The sequence below is a fragment of the Seriola dumerili genome, unplaced genomic scaffold (genome assembly GCF_002260705.1).
Source record: "Seriola dumerili isolate Sdu_G_001 unplaced genomic scaffold, Sdu_1.0 BDQW01000388.1, whole genome shotgun sequence".
Classification (NCBI taxonomy): domain Eukaryota; kingdom Metazoa; phylum Chordata; class Actinopteri; order Carangiformes; family Carangidae; genus Seriola; species Seriola dumerili.
The window spans coordinates 645,511-672,615 of record NW_019174643.1 but is presented as its reverse complement, the minus strand read 5'-3'; the positions used below and the strand labels follow the sequence as shown (position 1 = coordinate 672,615).

At 40.2% G+C, this 27,105-nt stretch overlaps 1 protein-coding gene across 2 annotated transcripts; it reads right to left on the bottom strand.

Moving 5' to 3' along the window:
- Positions 1-695: 695 nt before the first annotated feature.
- Positions 696-22,216, bottom strand: LOC111233349 (serine/threonine-protein kinase 26-like). 2 transcript variants are annotated; one of them, XM_022761149.1, is made up of 12 exons: positions 21,915-22,216; positions 9,109-9,177; positions 8,783-8,944; positions 8,167-8,223; positions 7,593-7,701; positions 7,226-7,383; positions 4,088-4,273; positions 3,005-3,147; positions 2,501-2,597; positions 2,055-2,117; positions 1,717-1,853; positions 696-1,107 (listed from the first exon to the last, which is right to left on the bottom strand). In XM_022761149.1, exons 1-12 carry the CDS (start codon positions 21,933-21,935, stop codon positions 1,092-1,094), a joined length of 1,218 nt encoding a protein of 405 aa, XP_022616870.1. In that variant the 5' UTR covers positions 21,936-22,216; the 3' UTR covers positions 696-1,091. The 2 variants fall into 2 exon arrangements, with proteins under 2 accessions (XP_022616870.1, XP_022616871.1); XM_022761150.1 differs by having other exon boundaries at positions 1,726-1,853.
- Between the last annotated feature and the right edge of the window lie 4,889 nt (positions 22,217-27,105).

The window sequence follows — 27,105 nt, the reverse complement described above, 5'->3', positions numbered from 1 at the left end:
TAATTTGACAGTTAAATCCTACTAGCTAGCTAGCTAGCTAACCGGTTAGCAAGCTACTAGCTGCCTATCCAGGTAAATGTCTTGTAGCTCCCTTAAAATTGGAAACTTGGAAGTAAAAATGTTTCTGGAATTCAGAAAGTGTGTACCATTTTAAGATAAGTTTTTCTCCTTCAATGTTCAAAATAGTTAACGTACGAAATCGTGAGTAAAACTGAGCAATCTGCTTTTCAAGTTTTCATTACTGTAAAATCAGAGTGAAAATGACTAAATTTAACCTTGAAAACTGAATTTTTTACATCTGAAGAACAGATATGAAGTGAATTGTGGGATCAGGGAACTGTAATCAAAAAGCATCACTGACGACAACAAGACAAATTCAATATGGCATATAAACTGTGTGAAGTGCTACTTAAACAGAGAAATATACAAGGTCAGGGCAAGCCATGACACAAACCATACCACTGCTGATGGACAAGAACCCTCTCCTATATATTATTTGTGGATGGTTTCAACTAAAACATCTCCATTAAAAAAAAAAAAAAAAAAAAAAGTGTTTTCTTTTAGAAAATGACTTAAGGCACATACGGAGTTAAGGAAGATTACTTATGAATTAAGTCTGACAAAATGGTCTGCTTCATTTTAAACAAATTCAAAACACGTGATTACCAAAAAAAAAACAAAAAAAAACCAAACAAACAAAAAAAAAAAAAGCAAAAGAAAGAAATAGCGAGAAGTTCATGACCCTAAAAACGGGAAATGAAAACCAAAAGTCCAACTGACAAACCGGGTCGTACTTTCAAAAATTCAAAAGTGCAGCTGCCTTTTGAATCTGGGGAGAAAAAAGGTTTTCAACCAGCAGCAGTGTACATATATGTATATATATATATATAATATATAGTGTATATATTACATTAGTAGTGTGTGTGTATGTGTGTGCGTGTATGTGCAAGTGTGTGAGTGTGTGTGTGTGTGTGTGTACAGCGAGGAGACATCGCACAGCAAATCTCCTCTGATTCCAATCATCCAGCAGCGTCACCGTACGGAGACACAGTCTCTCTTCATTTTTCCTCCTCCGTCCATCTCTCCGTCCTTCAGTTGGTCGTGAATCTGACGGAGAGAAACCAGGCGGAGGGAGGGAGAGAGAGAGAGAGAGAGAGAGAGAGAGAGAGAGAGAGAGAGAGAGAGAGAGAGAGAGAGAGAGAGAGAGGAAGACATTTGGTAAAACAAATGATCTGAAGGACGAAGACACATCTTGTTCTGATCAATACTAAGGATGAGAGCTTGTTGTTGAGTTTCATTATTTCCCACGCACCCTGAAACCAACCAGTTACCCAGAGCTGAAAATATTAGTTGATTATTGATAGTTTAGTCAATAATAAAAGCGAAAAAAAATTCAATTTTTTTTTAAAGTTTTCCAGTTTCCTACGTCAGTGAACGCAACATCTTTGGATTTTTTGACTGTTGCTCAAACAAAACAAGAAGTTAGATGATGTTAATTTAGGCTTCAGGGATTAAAGACAAACATTTTTCATTATTAACTGACATTTTATACACTGAACAATCAATTCACTATCAAAGATAATAACTGCCAGATGTTATTGATAATGAAATTCTTCTTTGATGGAATAATACGACCTTCACAAAAATAAAACAGTCGTGTGAAGAAGCGAGAAGGAAAACAAGGACACGGAGAGAAAGGGAAACCGATGAACGTACTTCTGGTACCTGGCAATGATGTGCGTGACCATCCTGTCCGTGATTCCTGGACACACCTCCTCAGCCAATCGGATGTTGCGTTCCAGCTCCTCGATGGCCTGGCGCTGCTCAGAGTGCTCCTTGTGCTGCTGCTTCAACTGCGGGAGAAGTCAAGTCCGTTTTTTATTCATATAAGAAAAAGGCCGTGAAAAGAGAAAACGGTTTTTAAAGTCACACTCTGGTATTTCTGATTGTTTTTTTTGTGAATTCCCCAGAAAACAAGACTAAGAGGTTTTTATATTTAATGTCTCGCTATAAAGTTTCTATATAGACGTCACACACAGAGTCTGTGTACTGACCTCGGTGAACACAGGAGAGATGACGGTGGTCAGACTGGCAGATTTACTCAGCTGATCCTGAACCTGCTCGGATGAAGAGGAGGAGAGAAGGATGAAGAGGAGGAGAGAAGGATGAAGAGGGAAAAAAAGATGAGGGTTTTCATTCAGTGCATTTCTATACAGCGAAAATGTAAACAAGGTTATCTTCCATTTTTAAAACTCACGTGTTCCTTCCTTAATTTTGTTCAATACAGACGGAATAAAAACTGTTTCCCACAGTTGTTTAACTTTACATTTCTACAACCTTTCCTGAACTTCAGGACAAATTTACATACTTTACTGTAGTTTAAACAAACACAGCAGCACAGATGTTACAGCTTGATTTCTTGTTCCTCTAACTCCTCAAAACAGCCTGTATTTTCTTTTCTGTTCCAAAAGAGAAATCATCACATGCAGATGTTACTGACCGTCCCGTTGAGAACCTTCCTGCCCTCCGTCTTCTTATTACGGACGATGGTGAAGGACCATTCGGGAGACTCGCTGTTCTCCTTATTGCTGGACTCACTTCACACACACACACACACACACGTTTATATCACTCCCTGAGCACGGGGCGTCGTACAGATTTACAGTTGCTGCAATTTTGACATAAACGCATCTGATCCTCCGTCTGAGAAGATAGATTTACAAAAGTGATGATTGGGATCTGCATTCTGTGGTGTAATCTATATTTATTTTAAGTTATTGATGCTGTAATAGATCATCAGAATATTCATATTTTATTATGCATTTCCAAAGATTATGTGGAATTACAGTTTAACGTGCGTCTGTATTATTTGCTTATACACACACACAGCATATTTTATTAAGTGCTGCAGCAGATTCCTGAGAGACTAAATAAATATCTTTACCATCATCAGTTAAAACAAACAAGCCAAGAGTTGCTGCCTCAACAACAGTAAGAAAATCACCTGTCTGAGTCTTCGGAGCTGCTGTCGCTGTGCCCCTCCTCCTTCCACCTCCTGAACCTGTCAATCAACTCACTGAGGTAGGACGTCTTCTTACAGTGTTTGACGATGAACTTGTGTTTGAGGAGCTCCTTGGCCGTGGGACGCTGCAGGAAGAGAGAGATGGTTCATATGCAGAGGAGAGACAGACAACGGCCACCAGGGGGCAGCAAGACGCAGCCACCGATCACACAGTAAAGTGAGGCTGGGTTAAAAATGGATGACATGGCTCAAAACACCTGATCTTAGAGACTAAAGACAACCTGTAGGAAGTTTCCCATAACTCAACATCAAGTTTACAAAAGGCTCAACAAGATGACAGAGGAAAAAGAATTAAAAAGTTACTTTAAAGAGTCAAAACAAGTCAATAAAGTAGAAAATCAATTATCTTAACAAACAACAACAACAACTGTGTAGAAGTCCAACTACAAAAACACTGGTGGATTCAGATCCTTTAGTTAAGTCACAGTTTTATTATCACAATGTGAAAATACTCTAATGAGTCAAAGTGCATCAAAATATTCAAAATGCACTTGAAATCTCAAAAGTAAAAGAATCAGTTTGACAGTGTAAACAGCGTTTTACTGCTGGAGCTAATCGACGTGGAGCTGCTTTTAAAAATAAAAACTTTAAAAACGTTCTGCTGCACAAAAAGTCTTTTCATGATTCGGACTTTGTGCTCTGGTGAAATAATTTTACATCTTTGTGCATCTAAAGTAAATGAAGTCACATGACGCGTTCAGAGGAGAAACCTCAGCGTCAGAGAGGTTGAGAACCTCGAGTTTAAGCTTTAATGATGGATTGTATTTCATTAAACATTCATCTAAAGTTCAAGCACTTTAAAATGTGCAGAACTTTTTAGTTTATTTTGTTTTATTTTTTACATTTTATCAACGATTTAAATAAGAAGAGCAGCGTTTAAAATGATCCACTTCATACAGAGCTCCTGACCAGCTGTGTGTGTGTGTGTGTGTGTGTGTGTGTGTGTGTGTGTGTGTGTGTGTGTGTGTGTGTGTGTGTGTGTGTGTGTGTGTGTGTGTCTCTTACGAAGGCAGGGTCCTTGTTGAGACAGGCCTCGGTGAACTCTTTGAAGCTCTTGGAGAAATCTCCGGTCAGCGTCGGAGGCGGAGACTTGGGGATGTGGAACAGAACTCGCATCGGATGCATGTCCGAGTTCGGAGGTTCGCCCTTGGCGAGCTCGATGGCCGTGATGCCCAGAGACCAGATGTCGGCCTGCGGAGACACACACTGAGTTTTATTCTCATTATTCTGAATTTTCTGTCTGTGATATTCAAATCCAAACTGACGACAGCTGATGCTCAGGAGAAAGAAAACTGGACTAAACTTTTCCAGACAAAAACCTTCAGCTCAGGGTTTAATTCTCCACAGAGTTGGAGGATTTCAGTCTTTATTCCTTCAGACCAGCAGTATTAAACTATATAATAACACAAGGACTAAAACAATTATTCAATTATCAAAACAGTTGCTGATTAATTTTCTGTTGATCAGCTCATTTGATTAATTGGCTTTCAAATAAACTCTTAAATATTCAGTTCACAATAAAATAAAACTCTCATCTGAGAAGCTGTTAGTGAATGTACATAGACGTTAACATGATTTAGTCACAAGCTGAAGTTTGTTCGGTCTGTATCATGACGTGTTGAGAGTCAAGGTGACATGACTGTTTATACAAGAAGGCAAATACAACCACACACAACACACACACACACACACACACACACACACACACAAACACACAAGTAAACACAAAGCCGGACATACACATATCTAGACCTTACACATGCACACAGGTCGAATGTCACGTCTTCTCAATTTGCTCCAATAACCATGTGTCAGCACAGGTGAGGAGCAGACGACACACACACACACACACACACACACACACACACACACACGCACACACACACACCTTGTACAGTCGTAGCAGAGCTGCTGCTCAGAGTCACGTTACAAGAGGATGCTCGGTCACCGTTTGTTAATTCGACCAGCTCCATTACTGTTACACACTGAACATATGGCAGCTTGTGATCACACTCTCACTCTCTCACACACACACACACACACACACACACACACACACACACACACACACACACACACGTCTTCTCAGATGAACTGTATCTTATAAAAAACTGACACTTTCTTTAAGGACATGAAAACGCATCAAAACTTAATGCAGCTAAAACAAACGAACTTCGACATCCATCTAACGTCTGTCTGATGAATCTGAAGCTCTATCCAGGAAGTGATTAGCTTAGCTTAGCATAAAGACTGGGATCAGGGGGAAACAGTTAGCCTGGCTCCGTCCAAACATCTCACATCCGTCTGTAAAACCAAAACAAGACGTTCATTTGTAAGTTTCAGAAGTGCCAGGCTAGCCGTTCCCCTCCGTTTCCAGTCTTTATGCTAAGCTAAGCTAAGCTAAGCTAGCTGGCTGTCTCCTGGTTCAGTGTCTTCTCAACTGACTCAACAATAAAGTGAATTTCCCACAACCTCAAATTCTAGCGAGTTCATCATTAAAAGTTTTTAGTGCACAAGACATTTTGTGCCTAAAGCTACAAATCTGCTGTGAGATCAGACATCAGGAACAACACACACACACACACACACACACACACACTCCTTTAAATACAATGGCAGTCTTCTTGTTCTGACTGATCAGGTTTCGTCTGTTGTTTACGTAACTGTGAGTCTGAGAACCGTCTGTGGTATTTGAACAAGTCGGACTTTGTCTTCTCTTTATAGAAAACTGAGTTTAAAATAAAACCCCACCTCACTACAACAATATGCAGCCTCCAACGCTGCGTCGCCATGACGATAAAAAGTGAAACTACTACAAAATAAAAGCAGGAGTGGTACCATTTCTTTTAATTACTTTTTTATTTCATTTATTATTTCTATGTTATTTATTATTATTCCATCTCGTTTTACATCGATGTCTTTTCATGTGAAGCACTTGGTGCATGTCATCAATGAAAGGTGCTGGACAAATACAGTTTATAATGATCATGAGATTTATACTTTTACTTTGGCGGGGTGTCAGACGAGGACGTCACTTTAATGTGCGAAACGTCCGTTTTTGATTATTAAAAACTGTCGGTTCATTTAATCAATATTAAAATATGTGAGAGAATTGTGTAAGAATCGTGACTTCATAACAAACTCACACTCACACACACACACACTGTAAATCACACCCAACTCTGAAAACTACACACACCAGCATGAATCAAACCACATCAAGCGCACAAAGTGCACACACACCCTAATGGGTTTACCTTATTTACAAAACATGACGAACCCCAAACACACAGACACACACACACACAGACACACACACACACACACACACACACACACACACAGACACACAGACACACACAGACACACACAGACACACACACACACCGTTTCTCAGACATGTATTGAAACAAACAAAGACGGAGCAGATCCTCATTATGTAATTTCATACAGACGTGTGTTTGCTTAGTTACTGGTTACTGATCACATTGAATCAGCTGTTTACTTTTGTGTGTGTGTGTGTGTGTGTGTGTGTGTGTGTGAATGCAGGTGCAGCTATGAATGTTTGTCTGAATGCCGTGCATTCATCACTGAAATCATTCCCTGCAGCGTATCGATGCAGTCGCTTTGTGTCGACTGAACAAACAGAGAAGAAGAAGAAGTGGGAGTCCCCCCCCCCCCCCCCATGAAACGAAAAACAACGGGGACTCGCGTCATATTACCAGAGTTGATACAGATTAGAAAGACACACCAGCGACAGTGTCTGTGTGTGGTGTGTGTGTGTGTGTGTGTGTGTGTTTCTATCACATGCAAATAAAACCATTAAGTCTGTGGAAATGATGCAAACGACCTCAAAGCAGGAGACGACAACAAACGCCACGTGGGCTGCGGTTGTCAAGGCAACAGGCAAACCCGGTGAAGGCGGAGTAAATCTCCAGTTCACTCTGAGGAATACCAGGTTTGCTCTGCCATAAATTCCACCTTAATGAAGTTTATAAAGTTCATAAAAGTCGACTTTATGGCAGAACAGTTGTGTTAGAGTCAGTTACAGGCGTTCCTAATAAAGTGAAAGTGACGTGTGAGATTTAGCAGGTGCAGACGTGCATACCTGTCTGAGTGATGTCATACAAACATGCGACTGACCTTGGAGTCGTAGGCGGACTGCTGGATGACCTCGGGAGCCATCCAGAACGGCGTTCCCACGAAGGTTTCCCTCTTGATCTGCGTGTCCGTCAGCTGACCGGCCACGCCGAAGTCGGCCAGCTTCACCTGACCGTGCTCCGACAGCAGGACGTTGGCGGCTGCAGACAGTTATCATCATTATTAATACTGACTCTGATTAATCAGTCAAGCTTAATGTAGCTGTAAAAGGAGCCCTGTCCTATCAGAGCTCTCTGTGAAGAACCCTCTGATATCTCTTCTTTGAACACGCCGATCGCCGACGCTTGATCATTTAAGCGACGCAGTTTAAGCAGGAAGTGGGTGCGTGGCGTTTAATCTCATTCGTTACCTTTGATGTCTCTGTGGATCTTCTTCTCCGAGTGCAGGTAGTCGAGCCCCTTCAGGATCTCCTTCAGCATGGTGGCGATCTGAGACTCATCAAACGGACCTGCCCGCAGCTGCACGCACAAGACACACACACACACACACACACACACACACGAATCGATGACACACATAAAACATGCACCGATATGCCGAAGGCTGTAGGTAGGAACTCAAACACACCCTGTTCGGTTTCATTTAAAACAAGTCTGGACACAGAACATGAGGTAATAACAGGATCAGACGTCCTGCAGTTTGTTTTCATATAAACCATTTTTCTACATTTCAATCAGATCCATTTACAACTTCATTATTATTTTCCCCTAACGTCTCGTTTACAGACTCACACACTTCCTCATACAAAAACACCAAAATGTTTCTGAAGGCATCATTATTAAGAAGGTGGCGCCAAAGTGACCATTTGAATTGCAGCTTTATTTGTTTATTTCTTTTTACACTGAGAAAATAATCTGCTAAAAGATTAAAGTACAGGTGGTTAACTGAATTAAAATCTTGTTGAAATCGGTTCTGACACTCACCAAGTCGAGCGCTGATCCTCCACCCAGATACTCCATGATGATCCATAGTTTACTGCCCTGAAAGAAAAACAAGGAATGAATCATAGTTTCCATGAACACTTGAATTAAAGGTTCTTTTCATTACAAAACGTCTATAACTGTCAAAATCATCTTTAAATGTATTTGACCAATGTTTTTTCCATGTATCTCAGACGTGTTGTTTCACAGTCGCTGCCGCTTGTTCTGTTTGTTTATGCTTTTCTCGCCATCGACAGCAGGTGGCGGTAACGTGCAAAACCAGAGTGGAAATGTGCCGACAAAGCCAGAAGAAGAAGAAGAAAAAGAAGAAAACGTTGGATGTAAACAAACCAGTTTCAAATTCTTCCACAAAAAAAAAAAAAAATCTGCTCAACGCAATCTGCACACAATCCATTCAAAACAAACAGAGCGAGCCGGAGACAATCGGCAGTTAGAGATCCTGTTTCTCCAAATGTCATCAGTTTTAATTCATGAATATCACTTTTTTAAAAGACTACACTTCCCATGATCTGCATTGCAGTCCAGTGCCATAAAGAAATCCTTTTTTTTTTAAATCAGATTATTGATTATAGATTGAAAACATGGGAGTCCGTCTTACCTTCAGGTAGGAGCCGTAGTACTTGGTGATGTAGGGACTGTCGCACTGACTGAGAACTGTGATCTCCTGCTGGATGTCCTCGATCTCGTCCTCGGCCTCCTCCAGATCGATGGTCTTTATGGCAACAACGCTCTGGGTTCGATTATCGATTCCTTTAAACACCTGGAGGAGGAGGAGGAGGAGGAGGGAAAGTGAAAAGAAAGACAGAATCAAGACAAGAAAAATCAGACGTGAGATGATGTTTCGCTGACATCAGTAAACACAGTCATAACTAACAATAAACTGGGTTTGATCATAAAATAAAATGTGAGAAATTGACCTCTCACCTCTCCGAAAGATCCTTTTCCAATGCGATCAAGTTTAGTGAACAACTCCTCCGGATCGATCTGAGAACTCTGAGGAGAGGAGACACAAAAAGAACATTTCACTAATAGTAGTTTATATTCACAAGAATAATAAAAATAAACAAAACCGTCTTCGACCGAGTCAGAAATCTTTGTTTGAATATTTATATAAGGGTTCAGCTTACGTCTTTTTATTTATGTTTTCACTTTTAAGGTTGTTTTTATTTTTATATACATTTATTTAATGTTTAATGTATTTAATGTAAAATAAAATATTTGCATAAAAGCAGAGGTGTTGCTGTAGAAGCAGCAGCTCGAGGTTACTGCACATTCCCGTCGACTTTGACTCTTATTTTCTCACACACGGCTTTGCAACACGACATATTGTCACCACAGAGCTTCACAAAGACACACACACACACACACACACACACACACACACACACACACACACACACACACACACACACACACACACACACACACACACACACACTCACACACACACAATCAAAAAAAGCCATAAAACGCAGAAGGAAACAAGCATGGCAGTTAAAGATAACAGGAACTGAACATGCTCAGCTGCCTGACACACACACACACACACACACACACACACACACACACACACACACACACACACACACACACAACTTATCTCTGAGGGTTTACATTCATTTCCTAAACTCTGCTGCGGTCGTAAAAAGGCAGAAACTTTACAGGAACAAACGTCACCGTGAAGTTCATGAATATCACTTTTTCCACTTTGTGCTTTAAAACTTTAAAAACAAACTATGTCACATTTTAACTCCCCCCGAGGTTTTTCACAATAAGAGTTCTGTTTATGCCTCGTCCACAAGGCCACATGATCGTACAGATCAAAGGGCTCGTCCTCTGGGGAGCACGAATGTGCTCGGCAAGCGTTTTATTTCTAATGTGGAAAAGTACATTTGGTTCCTGTCTGCACCACAGGGGTTTATCCTCTGGGGGCCGTGACCGTGCTTCAATAATCAGCATTACAACACTCAGGCCGGGCTGCTAGCAAACATGAACTTGCAGTTTCACGGTGTATGAGGGTGATGTTTATAGTTTTAATGTGAAAGTTTCAACTGTAGCCGATGATTTTATCAGCTGTTGCTAATCAACATCCTCAGTCTCATGTGATGCTTAACACTGGAGAGAATGTGTTTCACCTTCTTCTTATATTTATTGATTAATGTGAACAAACAAAAACAACCAACTGAACCAACCAGAGAGAATAATTCATAAGACATAACTGGAAGAACTAAAGGTATTTAAGAAACATCATCGTCAAGCCAACACGTTACTATAGCAACCACTGTAGGGATGGATGAAGCTTCTCATCATTTTATTACTTAATTGATGAAAATGAATCCTTTTATCAGTAATTATATTTTTTAAATTAGTCCTTTATCATTTCGTACAGCCAAAGTTGACTTGTCTTAAAATGTAAAAGTTTCATCCAACAACTACAAACACACTCATCACTCTCATGCACGGCAACAAAATGCATCAAATCCTGACATTTGAGAAGCTAAATGTTTGATTCTTTTCTTTCAAACCACTATTTAATAATCAAAACAGTTGCCAATAACCTAAATTTCCTATCAATCAACCAACTGTTGCAGCTCTGTATCAGTAAATCAGCTGCTTCACTGTGCGGTCAAGTAGCTCCACTCCCTGTTAGTCTGAACTGTGGAGAGAGTCTCAGTGTTTAAAGTGCTGCCATCACATCATGACCTCAACAGGCATTTGTTATGCAAGTCAGGGCAACACACACACACACACACACGCACACGCACGCACACACACACACACACACACACACAAATTAACACACACACCATTTAACAAACACACCCACAGTCGCGTATGATACTCCTATGATTCTGGCTGAGCTTCCTCTCTGAACTAAAAAAAGGAACAGTCACAACACACACACGCACGCACACACGCACATGCCCGCGTACATGCACAGTGCCCACAGTGTTGCCACACCCTGTCAGCAAATACAGTGGTTAGTGTCTAATGATACTTTTAGCTCGGTGCAGAGACGAAGGGAAGACGGATGAGAAGAAGCAAAGAGCCGTGAATACAGAGAGAGGAACAGAGATATAACAACTCAGGACAATAACACGGGAATCACTGTGTAACACACACACACACACACACACACACACACACACACACACACACACAACACAGAGGCGTAGAAGCTGCTCATGACGACGCCAACATATGAAAACAAACATGACCTGAAGAAAAACAAACCTCCAAAATGTGCTTTTAATTTCTACAAGTTTTATGGACGGATGAGATTCAACGAAGTTTATAGTCCAGCTATTTTTAAACACACACACACACACCATTTAAAGGCCATAAAGCATCAAAAGGAGCCTCACAGATCACTTCCTGGGTTGAAACAGATTTTAAATTCTACTCAAAATAGAAAATAACCACAACGTATAACTTCCTCTCCTGTCTGCGTCTGCTCTGTGCGCTATCAAAATAAAATAAGACTCTATATAAAACAACAGCAAACGGTTGTTTGAAGTGTTTCAATATGTGGATTGTGAACTGGATTGTCGCATTTATTTTTTGGTGAACAGCGGTAAAACTACAGCCCATAAATATCTATAATGAGCAATAAAACAACTTTGTCTCCCGTCGTAAACGCAGGTTTAACTTACAGTTCCTGCTTCAGTGGCTCATTTTCCTGAAGCAGCTGCTGTGACTTCACATGAATGAGCTTCTGCACTGTAGTTAATTGTAGTTTATAAGGAAATGACAGTGTCGATCCCGCTTCAGTTCAGACTGAAATATCAAGAGATGAATACTCCTGACTGCGCTGGTCATCTGACTTTTCCTCTTAACGCCAACTGCAGGTCAAAGTTTTGGCTTTTTCCTGTGGAATAATCGCGTCCCCCTGAGGAACACGTGTCTCTCCCTTTATCTCCCGATAGCATTTTTCTTTTACGACTGTTAATTACAGGACAACATATTCCAAATCTTTATCATTCCTGTAACCAGGTGAAGTTTAGTGACGTTGTGCAATTGCCAGCGCAGTTCGCCCATCTTCAACCTGAGCAGAGGTCTAACTCAGACACCGTCATTTAAAAGACCTGTGCAGGTGTACGTGGACCACCATGCCCTATTATTAATCAATCAATCAATCATTTAAGTTATTTACTAAGTAAAAATAGTAAATATTCTCTGGTTTCAGCTTCTCAAAATCTGTTTAAGGTCTTCAACTAATGATTATTGACACTGTTGATAAATGTTCTGCTTCTTATTCAATTAAAAAAATTAACCACTTTAATCACAAAACAAGGAGACGCCATTTAATGTGTCGTTTTGTCCAAAACCCAAATCTTCAGTTTCCTGTGAGAAAAGGAAAATCTGCAAAATCCTCACATTCTAATTTTTCTAAGCGATTAATAAATTTTCCAACTCGTTGTTAATCAAATTTCACTCGCAGCGGTTGAAGTTTGTTTCCGTGACGTGTCACAAAATTACGATTCACATTGTGACATAACGTCAATTCTTTCTTTTGTGCGTTTGATCGGGATTAAATAACCACACGCCTCATGATTCACCTCGAGCCAATAAGGAAGCGCCGGCGCCGAGATAAATAATGGTGATGTAATGTCATAGTAACCAACCGTGGGGTTTCCCCCGGAGGTCAGGGGCGAGAGACTATGGACTCTCTCTCCCTCTCTCCCTCTCTTATCACGCCAGTATTTGCTTCCAATAGAAAACACTGAAACAAGTTTTCCTTTAACCTTCAAACTCTGTCTGGTTTCACCTCGATGGGCAACCAGCTTTTAATGATCTGTTGTTTTTTCTTCTATCGTAAGAACAGGGTTGTTTGAGTTTGAGTTTCGGTAGAAAAAATTTAAAATAAAATAAATAAACTAAACACAAACGGTCATTTTAGGACCAAATTTCGAGTCAAGTCATGAACCATTTGATTTTAAGCAAGTTGAATTTACAATACTGAATGCAACACATTTCATTGAGGTTATTTTCAGTCACAAATTCACATGTGTGATTACCGCCATAACTTCTGAGAAGCTCTTTCATAATTATGCAACACTGGTTACAACACTGACATTACAGCAGATCTTTATATACTATATTATAACCATATTATTTGGCTAAAACTGGTGAAAGTTTACAGGATAATACATAAAAGACAAACGAATAAACTGCACAGACTGCACTTATTGGAGGGATTATATAAACGTGAGAGGCGACACTTTGACCGTTCTGTCTCAGCGTGGTGAAAGAACAACATCTGGACAAGAGGAGGAAGTTAAATATTCAACAGACATTACAGACTGTATGACAGATACAGGAATAACAAGTAAAACTACCAACTACCATCATTCAGTTAATGTTTCTTCACTTCAGGACAAAAACTAATCTTTGAGTAACAGTTAGTTAAACGTGACGTCTGGGAGTTTTAATTGTAGCTTATCATTTACAGATATTAAAGGAGAATTAGACGACTGCAAACAAACCCACTTCCCAGATTTAAAAAACTGTGTTTCTTGCCAATGTTTAACCAAGGACACAATGTCAAGAGTGTGAGTTTAGATTATGTTGCTCCCACCTTTAAAATCATGCTGCCTTCAGGGAAGTGCACTGGGAAGTTACTAAACAACTGCCAATCAAGTGTGAAGCAGAGAAAGATTATTGAGGTGTGTCTTCACTGCGCATCCATTGACCTGAACCAAGTGTCAGATAGCTAACCAGCTAGCAGCATCAAAACAAAGTCGCCAAAGTGCAACCTCAATGCAACTACAGTGAGTGCACCTGTAATTTCAAAATAAGGCTACCTGCATGAACAAGGTAATAAAAAGGACATGGACACGGCCTGAACAATAAGAGATTCAACAGGCTGCTGAACATGAGCAGAAACAGAGCTGCAGCGGTGGTTAGGAGCTACAGGAAGAGACGTACAACCAACAACAGAAGGTGCAGCACTCGTCTTCCATAAATGACGTCATGTGGTTCGTTATTTACGCAACCTTCGCACTGACAAAACAGGCGGGTAAGAGCTTCTGACTTGGCACAGGGGTTATCTGTGGAAACTGTTGTTTCAGTGACGGATCAGGGCGTTGCATTAACTCAACCTCTATGGACAACATCCAAGAATAAAAACAAAACTGCAAGATTAAACTTCATCATATTCTTTGGTCTGATTAAACCATTTTTTGGCGAGGTCCTGGACCAGGACGACCACAGCGCCAACTGGGAAAAAAATGGAGGTTGGAGTTTGCTGATACTGGTTGCATAAGAGCAAAAGGTGTAGAGATGATATTTATAGATACTACTAATGCAAGTTTGTACCCAAATACTGAGCGAACACACGACTCCCAGTCTCAGGAAGTTTGGCAGGAAAAAAGGGAAACCTATGAACTGGGCAGGTATGTCGCCGATTTGTTTAATATTTCCTAATTTATTAATACATTTTTTGTTTTTTTTAATGTCAGAAAAGAGTTTAAAGGAGCTATTTGTTAGTTTTGCTATTGCTACATAGCTAACATTAGCACCAACAGCTGTGTACTTACCAGCCTTGTTAAGATGTTCAGTTATTGCGTTTACAAGAGGTTATAATACATCCTCTGACTGGACGCTACAGTGACTCGGTATCGGAAAGCGACAAGATGGGCCGACCGGGCTGGGGCTAGCTGGTTAGCATGCTAACTTCAGTAGAACTGATAGAAATAGAAGCAAAACAAGAGGGTTGCTTACCACCTCTGGAAACTGGTAAGTAAACAGCTGTTAATGCTAATTTTAGCTATGTAGCAATAGCAAAAAATTTACATAGGCTCCTTTAAAAATAGTTTGCTTACAACAAGGAAGAGATTCTTGCTTCAGTGACAGTTAGTTCACAGCAGATCACTTTAGCTAGCTCACAAGCTAACAATGACTAAATCAAAACAACCAACATCTTTTAAACTTTCCTATGACTAACAGAACGATGTACATGAACTGTAGGAGCTCAGGCCTCCTGATATGAGACAAGGATAGAAAGTACTGACAGCTGGTCATATGCCATAAATATAAAGACACCAAAAACACAAATCAAAATTAAAAAGAGGAACTTGTCTGATCTTGTATGACTGAACCGACCACAGCCGCTCTTTGCTTCACTCTCAAAACAAAAACCTCGGCTGTTGGATCTCAACATATAATCATCTTATATCACATGATGCTGAATTTTCTGCTGAAATCATTTCCACTCAAACTATATTAATAAAACAGAAAATCATATTAGAGCTGAGTAATAGATCAGTTGATCAACAGAAGATTAAGTGTTAACTATTTTTGATTAATGAAATTATCTTTTTAATTCAACGCTCGCTGGTTCCCGCTTCACAAATGTCAGAATTAGATCTTTTTCTTCATCACACTTGATGGTCAACGGCGTATTTTTGGGTTGTGGACTGTTGGACGGACAAAACAGCATCTGAAGACATCACTTCACACCACAACAGGTGTAGTAACAACAGATCGGTAAGCCAATCAGAAGAGACGGGGCTCTGAGGCTCTCTTCTGATTGGCTGACTGTTTTCTGAGTGGATCTAATAAAAAATAAAGCAGATTTCAGGTAAAACACTCAGAGAAACAAAACCCTGCAAGGTTTGGATGGTGGGTCCAGGTGGGCGGGGCTTGGTGACTGCTTTGTTGTGACATCACAATGTTACAGAAGATAAAAAGATTTCCAATTCCAGTGATGGAAGATAAAAGATTAAAACTGAATGAAAAGTCAAATAAAACTAAACTAAAACAGGACAGGCTCTCTGATAAAGGTTCGTTTTAAAATGTTTACATGTTTAAAAGATGTCACTCACACTGTTAGAGTGAATTGCTGAACAATATCAAGCCATTTTATATCACATTTTCCATCACATTACACCGGGTTAAAATAGAAACAGAGGATTTACATATTACAGAGGAGCAGCGTTGAAGAGAAACGGACACACACACACACACACTTGAGTTTTACAGCTGCAGGTCAAACGGTGATAAGGGAAACACAGGTGATAAGAGGTAGATCCAGGTCAAAGATACACAGATAGACAGAGCAAAGAGAGAGAGGTGGAGAGCTGGGTTTTTAAAGGTGAGTGAACTCCGGTCGGTCCAACATGCAAACACTCAGCTGCCCAGGAAAAAAACTTGGACGAGGCCGTGGAAACTCTCTGTACGAGAAAGAGAGAGAGAGCTCTATGTTTTTACTAACAAGTGGTGTCCAAATATCCAAACAAAAACAAAAAAAGGCTGTGTGTGTGTGTGTGTGTGTGTGTGTGTTGGAGGTCAAAGGTCACAGCTGCTGGGCGGAGGAAGTACAAACACAGCATTCTGAAAAATGACCTTTGCGGAGACGCATCATGTGAGGACCTCAACAACGTTGTGGTCATGTCGCGTTTCCGGTGACAAAAACGTGACGGGATCCTTTTTTCCCCAAAACTCATTATTCTAAACGTGATGCACAACAAGTGTGAGTCATCCACTCCCACAGTACGGGTTAAAATACAGCAGAAATCAGGCTTGCATACTAGTACTCATATGTTACCTGAATTTCATCACCAATACCAAAATCTTGTCTGATCAACAGCCTTAAAATACCCAAATTATTGATTTACCATCATGTACGACAAAGAAAAACAGCAAATAATCACAATTTAGATGCAGAAACTTCAGTTGAAACTACAGTTAATTGATTACCGAAGGCTCCTGATCCATTTCCTGTCAACAGACTCATCATTGCTGCTCTAACTTTAAATAACAAACTTTATTTTATTCGACTATAATGACACACTCTTGTTTACAAGCTGTGGTCGAGGAGGATGTGAATGTAAACAAACCAGAATACAGAAACAGGGGAGAGTAAGAAATGTTCTGCTATGATTCACACCCCCAGAAAAACTGACTCACCCTCCAGAATCAAAACTCACAAGCGTCTGAGCTGCTGGCTGCCGATCATTTCTCACCCAGAAACACACAAACAAAACACAAACACACACACACACACACACACACACACACACACACACACACACACACACAGAGTGTCAGGCCGGTGGAGGCAGTGATTATGTGACGACGGGACGCCTGAGAACTGGAGTTCTCAGAAAGGTGCAGTCGTGGAGATTACAAAGAGTAGAAGAAGAAGAGGAGGAGGAGGAGGAGGAGGAGGAGGACACTCCCTGGTGTTTGATCAGGCTCATCTCTGAGGACACGCCTGCAGATGGCTTCCCCGCAATGTCAGCCACGCCACAGACAACCTGTAATATACTGTACTGTACGGGAAGGGTTCGACACGAGAGCGCGGGAACGTTTGGCTGAAACTCATGAGCCGACCCCCGTAAAGAGTTACAGTTCACCAGAGAGACAGGAAGTCCTCTCTTCTCTGTTTTTCTTCATGGAGCAGGGTCAGAGGTCGGCTGAAAACATCAACTCTGAAGCCAGTAGGGATCCAGCGCCTCGCTTGAAGAGGCTTCAGCACGGAGAAGTTTGAACTCTCCTCTACTCAAGGTCTGTTTTTTTTTTTTTTAGGCCTAAACTAACTCCTACTATGAAACTTTGCCCTTAATCCCTTAAAACCGTAGCGGGTCTGTCATTATAAACTGAACATATATCCAAGACAAAACACCAAAGTTTTAAAAATACACCAAATGTAACAGGCTGTATTTTGGAAAAATGTGATCATCTGCAGCATCTGATGTTGCGTTTAGGTTCATCTACTCAAGAACTGGACACGTGTGATGCTACTTTATCCATTTTTACAGCGTGGTATTGTTGTTCCTGTTTCTAATATAAATGATCCACCACTGATAAAATGATAAACAAGAAATCTAAAGTGTAAATCAAAATGGTGTCTTTGGGTTTGAATATTTTCCTTTCGCATGCATGTCTGCGAATGTGAAAAATAGGGCTTCTTTTCTTTAATCTGTCAATCATTTTCTTGATTAATTGTTAGCTCATTTGTATGTTAACTATCAGAAAATAAAGGTGGACTTTTAATTTGTCTCGTTTTGTCTGAGCAACAGTTAAAAACCCAAAGATATTTGATTCTCCATCATGGAGATGTCTTTTTCCCTGTTAAACTCGTATCAGTAATTCAAGGTTTGTTAATTAACCAAACTTAATCAGAGCACACTTCCTCCTCTTCTCACAGCAACAACAGAGAAAACCATTAACCTGCATTAGTCTCAGTGAAACAGCAACAAACCATAACAGGACACTAAAACTCTCCGCTGGCACCCACGTTACTGAAAGTTAACCAAACAGTCGTTTCAAAAGCGGCAATAAAAATGTGTTTCCTTGTAGCTGAGCATGTTGAATCACTCTAAGGGTTTCCCATAAACAACTAGCACATCATCAATCAATTAAACAATAAAACTGAAATCCACGCTGCCTCGTATCAGCTGTAGACACTGAGTCATCTGTGATGAACTAGCCCCAACAGGCAGGACAAACAGGAGCGTCACTGCAGACACAGATGACAAATATCACATCGTATCAGCTAAAGCAGAAAAGTCAAGGGCTCACCAAAGTTACTGCAATTCATCTTGAGGATCCCGCGAATGTCTATAATAAATTTCATAACAATACATCCAATTGTTCTTGAGATATTTCACCAAAAAAACAAGAGAAAACAAATCCTCATATCCGAGAAGCTGAAGCCAGCAAACGTGAAACAGTAGAAAACAATGGAACCTCACTAGATATTAGTGTGGGTATCTGAGGCTGGGATACTGGTTCACGGAGCTTACAACCTCTTCACGGCTTTGTTTATGTCCCGACGCTGCGACACAGTCTTTTAGATTACGGAATGAGAGGAATAAAACAGATCAAAATGAATCCCGTGATCAATTCATTTAGAACGCGGACAGTCAAATCGATTGAATGATTAAATATTTTGTCCGTCGCTGTGTAGTGTACGGTGACTTTCATCGTCTTAGTCACTTTCAAAGCAGAAATTACACAAATATCTGATATTTCATTAATTAACGGACGATGAAAACAATCATTAGTTCATCTGTGGATCGTTTTCAAGGGGGCAGATCATTTAATGTTTATGTTCATTAAAAAGTGTAATAGTGTCTTCTGTCAAACAGTTGGTCTATTTCAGGCTTCTGCAATAATTCACTGTGTTTTATCCTGAGAGACCTCGTAAAAAGACATATGCCCAAGGAAGCAAATGTTACAGCTGAACAATGAAGCGCATTATTAACAGACTGCGAAAGCTTTGTAAATAACAGAGTCAGCTGAGCAGCTTCGGTAATGATTACACAATTTCAAAATGACATCAGGCTAATTTTTCTGCTTTTATATGTGATGTTTTGTCTTTCCTCTGAAAAGGATGTGGGCACCAGAATACAGCTTGTGATGAGCCAATAACCCACAAAACCGTCAGCCACCTGATGTTAATCACACTATCGAAAACATTTTCTGAAGTGTTGGGATTTCACAACAGCACAATGTCGTCTATTGATGAGAAAAAGGAAAAAGTGAGGCGTCCCGGTGGGTCAAAGATCTGTAACTGTGACGTCCGCGGTCGCAACAATTTGTTTCCCTCGACGACCTTTCCTGTCTTTCTTTCATGGATCTATTAAAGGAAAAGTTCGGGTTATTCGACGTTACGAACTAACGTATTCCTACGCACGAGCGCACCGTGTTACGTCGCATTATACGGTCATTGTTAGCATAAAAATATTTACTGTAGCAGCTTTAAGTTACCAGAAACCGATGTGATTAAGTCGTTAACATCCAAATAACTGAACTGAACAATCTGCAATTATTTTGATTAAAAGAATTACAAATATTTGCAGATTTCAGACCCTTAAAAGAGCAGATTTGCAGCTTTTCTGTGACACATCTCACTGAAAACTGAATATTTGCAGAGTTTTGGTTGCACAAAGTCAGACATTACAAGATGTCACTTTCAGCTCTGTAAAATCTTTTGGACAATCTTTTAACTTTCATAGTCTGCACATGAATCAATAATGAAAATAATCATTAGTTGCAGCCTTAGTCTAAACTGGAATACTGTTTTTCAGCGTTACACAACACCCATTGTGTATCATCAATCTCTTTGGCGGGTACAACACAGACGTTCCTGTCCGCCTCGACGCTGCAGCTGCTGGGCGTCAGGTGTGTGTTGTTTTAACCAGCCTGTAACACCACTTCCCCTCCCGCCCACCTGGGACAAACAGAGCCGGCAGAGCGAGAGAGCTGACAGCCAGGCAGCCAGTCCCACAGGTAGACACACCTGAGAGCCGGCCAAACAAGAGGCCGTACGCAAAGGTTTAACAGGCTTATAACTCACCTCACACACCTCGTTAAGTGGCAGTAGAGCAGCACATCTACTCATTTGCCTTCAATAAACCACAACAAGTGTAATCCTGTGAGCCATTGTATAAATCTAATGTTAAACCAGGTATGTGGCGCAGAATGTCCCGCAGTAACACCTCCAATAAAAGATCATAAACAATGCAAAGTCACTACCGAGCAACATAGACACAATATAGGCCACTGAAGAAGTAATGTAGGGATATCACAGAGGCACGGACACACCTAGAACTTAGTGTGAGTGCAGTCCTATTACAGCCCCTATCATAAAGTAGATAAAGATACTGAGCTATTAAAATGTTAAAATAAGCTCTAAGACACCGTGAGTCACTGTGGGAAAATTACAGTCATGAAATCACATTAAAAAGTCCTTAAAAAGAAATTTGAAGCATCTAAGAGTGACACAAGGTCACTGTAACTTCAGTACAGGACACCACAGACACACAGTAAGTGAATGTAGGTATATTACGGCATTATAATGGTTGATAAAAAAACAATGTGAAGTCTGTATGGAGCACCAGCTTAGGAGACACAAGCACCAGAATATCTCTGTAAACTCTACACTACCACTGTCGCATAACAAGTAATTATATGAACATTATAAACAACTTAAGCTCACTGTAAACCCCAGTATATGAGTTGCAATTTAAATTACTATAGGGGTGTATGACATGGACATCTTAAGTGTAAAGTACAAAAGTAACATTTTAAGTCACTAAATGAATCTTAAAGGGATACTTCAGTGATAATAAACACCATTTAGTCACTGTAAGTCCCTTTATAAGTCACTATAGAAACATTAAATGGATATTATAAGAGATTTAAACAACATAAGATCAGTGTAAACTCTCTAAGGAGTGGCAAAGCCGCATTATAAGTCACTATAAGAATATTACATAGATATCCTGAGAAAAATAAACAGCATAAGATCACCATAAACTCACTATGGAGTAGAAAAGTCACATTTTAAAAGACAATGAATTACCATTACAGGCACATTTATAAGAGACGTAAACAGCATGAGGTAGCTATGAACTTAATTTGGAGAACCAACTTCTCGACTACAGTCACTCTACCCATGCTAGTGCGAGAAGCGACTCAAACGTTGATTAAACTGGGTTTACGGTTCCGTACGTTATTAAATCAACATTATGGAGACGCCGTGCGCGGAGGCTGAAGACAGTTCATTTGAATAAAAGAGTGCTGGACGTTTTTATATCGCATACACACCTTGAAACGGCTTTAAAAACACATAGGAAATGGCCTGTAGTTGCACAATGTCACCTCCACTGTTGACAAACTGGTTTGGTTCGCTCCTGTCGTCGCTAAAAAATAAAAATAAATAAAAAACGCCAACAAAACACCTTCAAATCTACCCTCGAGTCCACCTTTCCACTTACCTGCATACCAGGAACTTCCATGGTTACTTCGAAGTATGAACGCCCTTTTCCTCCTCCAGGTTTGGGTGCTTTTTCTTTTTCTTCTTCTTCTTCTTCTTTGGTTCTTGCTTTCTTTTTATTTCCACTTCGAGCTTACCGCACAAAAAAAAGAAGTCCGAAGAAGAAAAACAGGTCTAACTTCGAAGAATAACGTATCCGGTAGAAACGGCGGTTAGTTTGCAAAGACGGTAGAAACGAACAAACTACAAACACACACTCTCTCTCTCTCTCTCTTTCTCTCTCTCTCTTTCTCTCTTTCTCTCTCACACACACAGACACACACACATTCACACACACACACACGTCCTAAGAGACTCTGCAGTAACAAAAACTGTTGATGACGAGCAGGTTACTGCCCACTTCAGGGGAGGAGCGACGTCTTCTTCTTCTTCTTCTACTTTTTTTTTTCTTCTTCTTCCGTGAAGTTTACAGGCGGTTGGAAAACAACAAATTGGCGCATTACTGCCACCAACTGGCGACGCAGTGTCAGTTTTACACAGCACGTTTTTTAAAGGGAGATAGAGGAATAGGGAATTAATTTGCAGAAAAGAATAATATTCAGTAAACAATGGTGGAAATGATAACAGGCTATATAGTGCTAAAAATCAAAAATTGTATTTTTTTTTCTTCTTCTTCCGTGAAGTTTACAGGCGGTTGGAAAACAACAAATTGGCGCATTACTGCCACCAACTGGCGACGCAGTGTCAGTTTTACACAGCACGTTTTTTAAAGGGAGATAGAGGAATAGGGAATTAATTTGCAGAAAAGAATAATATTCAGTAAACAATGGTGGAAATGATAACAGGCTATATAGTGCTAAAAATCAAAAATTGTAAATACATTTTAAAAAAAATTGAAGAAAGATAAATAAAAACAAAATAAATATTGGAAAGTAAATTAAAAGGCTAGGAGACTTTTTTGTAGTCCAAAGTTTCCCTTTTATTGGTCATGATGTTAGATTTGGTTTAATTTTTTAATTATTAATTATTAATAATAATTATTATAATTATAATTATTAGCTGTGAGTTAACACTGTTGTTAATGAGCACGGTCACTAGAGGGAGCTCTTTGTGCTCATTTAGACCATCAGACACTTTCCTGTTTTACCTCAAGTGTTTTCTTCATGTATGTTTCAGTATCATTGAACTTCTCCTCTCCTCTATCATAACGACAGGACCTGAGTCAAAGGTTTATCTGTGACATGAAATTCAAATTTTTGTGTTACATTATGTTTATATTGTTTTGGTGTAGAGTTTAAATTGAGTCATTACAGCATCAACAACTCATATCAGTGTAAATAATGTTTCCATTTGATCTGACAAATGTAAAATTTGACTAAAATCTCAGTCAAGACGTCTTCACACTGTCAGTCCCACTCTGAGCCCTGAGTCCACCTCCACTTCTTCTTTCTCCTCCTGTTGCTTCATTTAAAGCTCCATCCACCAGCTCTACACTTTATCTTAATCCTCTTAACTACTGATGGAAACTGTTACAATGTACAATAAAATCTCCTCATGTTCAGTTTATAATGTGAATATACTTTAAATAAATGTCTATTTCTATGAGAGAAGTTGTTCTGACTCTTGTGTGTGTGATGTCAATAATAATAAACTTTATTAATACTGGTGCTTCACAGGAGCAGAAATAAAGATGAGAATGACAACATAACAGAAGTCCAACAATATTAATTTAATAGATATAGATAGATAAATATACAAACAGATAGTCAAATAATAATGAGAAGGAAGACCTGAGTATAACCTGAGTCAGTTTAGATCAGTCCTCAGTCAGTCTGTACTTTCTCCTACGAGCAAGCATCCATGTGATTCTAAGCACCACATCACAGACAGTTACAGCTCATATCAAAAGCTTCTCTGGTTCAGAAAGAGAGAGTGTGTCACCAGGCAGTTCTGACCTGACAGTTCTGTACCTCAGTTTCACCACTGTGACTCAACTTCAGACTCAATCCAATCCAGTGATTTTTTCTTTCACACACGGCTTAACGACAGAGAGACTACTGAGCGACAGGGACAGAGAGGTAGGTAATTCTTATGTGTTCGATTGTTGAGAGGAGGATGATCTCCCTCTCTGACCTGTCGTCCTGGCTCCTCTTGCCGTAGCATGTTGTGGATGTGTGAACGCTGGTCTAGGAGCTGTTTCTCTGTCAGCTTGGATATTTCAGATCATCCATATATCCCACATCATGTAGCTTCTCTCTTGGGTTACCTATGTTTTGTTCCAGTGGCTCATTTCTCACCTGTTTCCCCGACACCTGACTCAGAGCTTATTAACCTGGGCAACATCCGAGCCCTTTGTGGTCTCACTCGTCCTGAGGAAGGTCAGTAGCAGAAGTGCCTTGCTTAAGGGTTCATATATCCACAAGGGTCCAGACTAAATCCCTGACCGGGAATCGAACCCCCGATCTCCTGTGTCAAAGTCAGTAGTGTCGACCACTGAGCTGAACTGACTCTTGTCATCTGAGGTATTGAGTATTTCTGATCTATATATAATCTGGTCCTGATTGTGTGTGTATGTGTGTGTGTGTGTGTGTGTGTGTGTGTGTTTGTGTGTTGTTTTGTGTGTGAGTGTGTGTGATGTGTTTGTGTGTGTGTGTGTGTTGTGTTTGTGTGTGTTTGGTGTGTGTGTGTGTGTGTGTGTTTGTGTGTGTGTGTTTGTGTGTGTTTGTGTGTGTGTGGTGTGAGGTGTTTGTGTGTGTGTGTGTGTGTGTTTGTGTGTGGTTTGTGTGTGTGTGTGTATGTGTGGTGTGTGTTTGTGTTGTGTGTGTGTGTGAGTGTTTGTGTGTGTGTGTGTTGTGTGTGCTGTTGTGTGTGTTTGGTGTGTGTGTGGTGTGTGTGTGTGTGTGTGTGTGTGTGTGTTTGTGTGTGAACATTAGATAATGGTTCAGTGTTCATGTAGTCAGGTAGAACAGGCTTCATGCAGGAGGACGGAGTCTGAGGCTGATAGACTGATGCCATGAACAGTGACTGTTCTCATCTGACACAGGAACAGGAAGTGAGTGAGTTTCAAACGGCAACCATCAAGTACATTGTAAAAAAAAACCTGTATGAACGGTATGAACCTGTATGAACCTGTAGTAGCTCACAGGAAGTGATGCGACTGTTTGTGTTGATGTTGATGTTCTTCCATTTACTGTCTGAAAACTGTAAAACTGTATTTTTGATTCTGATTTTCTCCCTGTCTGTTACAGCTTGTTGTTATTTGCTGCCTGTTATTGTCACTTTTTCATTGGCTGTAATCTCCAGAGAAAAGCTGTGAGTTAACACTGTTGTTAATGAGCACGGTCACTAGAGGGAGCTCTTTGTGCTCATTTAGACCATCAGACACTTTCCTGTTTTACCTCAAGTGTTTTCTTCATGTATGTTTCAGTATCATTGAACTTCTCCTCTCCTCTATCATAACGACAGGACCTGAGTCAAAGATTTATCTGTGACATGAAATTCATATTTTTGTGTTACATTATGTTTATATTGTTTTGGTTTAGAGTTTAAATTGAGTCATTACAGCATCAACAACTCATTTCAGTGTAAATAATGTTTCCATTTGATCTGACAAATGTAAAATTTGACTAAAATCACATTAGATTTGGAGTCAAGACGTCTTCACACTGTCAGTCCCACTCTGAGCCCTGAGTCCACCTCCACTTCTTCTTTCTCCTCCTGTTGCTTCATTTAAAGCTCCATCCACCAGCTCTGCACTTTATTAGTGCCACGGGTGCTCAGCCCCGAGGCACTCCTCTACAGCTAGAATAGCTGAGAAATGTGATTCAAATTATAAAACTGTTCTCATCTGACACAGGAACAGGAAGTGAGTGAGTTTCAAACGGCAACCATCAAGTACATTGTAAAAAAAACCGCACCCTCTGTGTGAGGACCAGTCATGATCAGAGTGAGAGGTGCATTTCACCGATATCCCCCTGTGTAAAGGGGAACTCCGCACTGAGGTGCCACGTTGACTGAATGCTGTTTTCTCTGCGTCGCCATGACAGAAGAGACTGAAGGTAAAGTCTAAATACAGAGTTGACGTTGTTGTGTTGGTTCCGGAGGAAACTTGATGCAGCGGGTGAAGATCACATGTTATAATTGAACATTTAGTGTGATGTGAGTGTGTTTGTTAGATCTCAGGAAACTGCACATTAGACAAGAAGCTGAAGAGAGTTTTTCTCTCTGTAGATTTAAAGACGCTTTAGAGACTTTTCTTTCTCATTTAAACGCTGGAGCTTTGGGGCAGTGCAGTGGCTTTCTTTGGTCTTAATGATCATTAATAATCCCATTTGAATTATTTAAAAAAAATATTATTAAAAGATAAAATTAAAGATAAAACACTAACGATACCCATCCAAAGCAATTCAGATCCCTTCAGTCTTGTTCGGTGTTATTTTGTGAATATTATTATCAGTGTGACGTAGGAAATAATCCAGACCGTCAGACAAACCGTCCGTGAGAAAGGTCTTTCTGAAATGTCCGTGCTGTGTAAAGGTGGTTGGTGCAGGCAGATACAGACACTTATGATGTGCGCTGAGAAACAAACGTGACTAATGATGCGTCCATCAAACCTGACTTGTTCTTTCTGCTGCTGCTCCATCAATAAGCGCCTGAACGCTGAGTTTTAATTCCGCAAAAAACCACGACCTTAAAGAGTTGTGTGTGTGTGTGCGTGTGTGTGTGTGTGTGTGGTGCGTGTGTGGTCGTGTGTCCGTGCGTGTGTGTGCGTGCTCTGAGCTCTTCTCTCCTCTTTCTCCTGCTGTTCTTACTCAGTTTTATCTGCTGTTTATTTGGAAAATGAAGATGTATATGAACAGCAGGTGATGAAAAGTGTAGATGAAACTACCTGACAGTAAACAGTTAGTGTCAGCATTAAAATCTGCTGAGACGATGTTCATCAAATACATCACATGATATCTCATCGTCCCTCTGAATCTGTCCTCACTCACTGTTGGAGTCAAAACTGACACATTGTGACTTCTTCGAAGTCAGTGAAGCTCTAATTACATCTTTGAACAGGAAATGTGTTTGTGACTCTTCAGCTCTGTCTCCTCTCACGGAGAGAGATAAGATGATCTGCTGCATTCCTGCGCCTCCTCACACCTGACCTCCTGTGTCTGTGGTTAGTTTTACTCCTTCACTTTATTATC

Excerpts from the sequence above, each read along its gene's own strand:
- LOC111233349 (XM_022761149.1), bottom strand. The coding sequence starts at position 21,935 with ATGGAAGTTCCTGGTATGCAG. Across the intron at positions 4,274-7,225 it reads AGTCCGCCTACGACTCCAAG|GCCGACATCTGGTCTCTGGG; the intron begins GTCAGTCGCATG and ends GTGTCTCCGCAG. Across the intron at positions 1,854-2,054 it reads TCTCTCCTGTGTTCACCGAG|TTGAAGCAGCAGCACAAGGA; the intron begins GTCAGTACACAG and ends CTTCTCCCGCAG.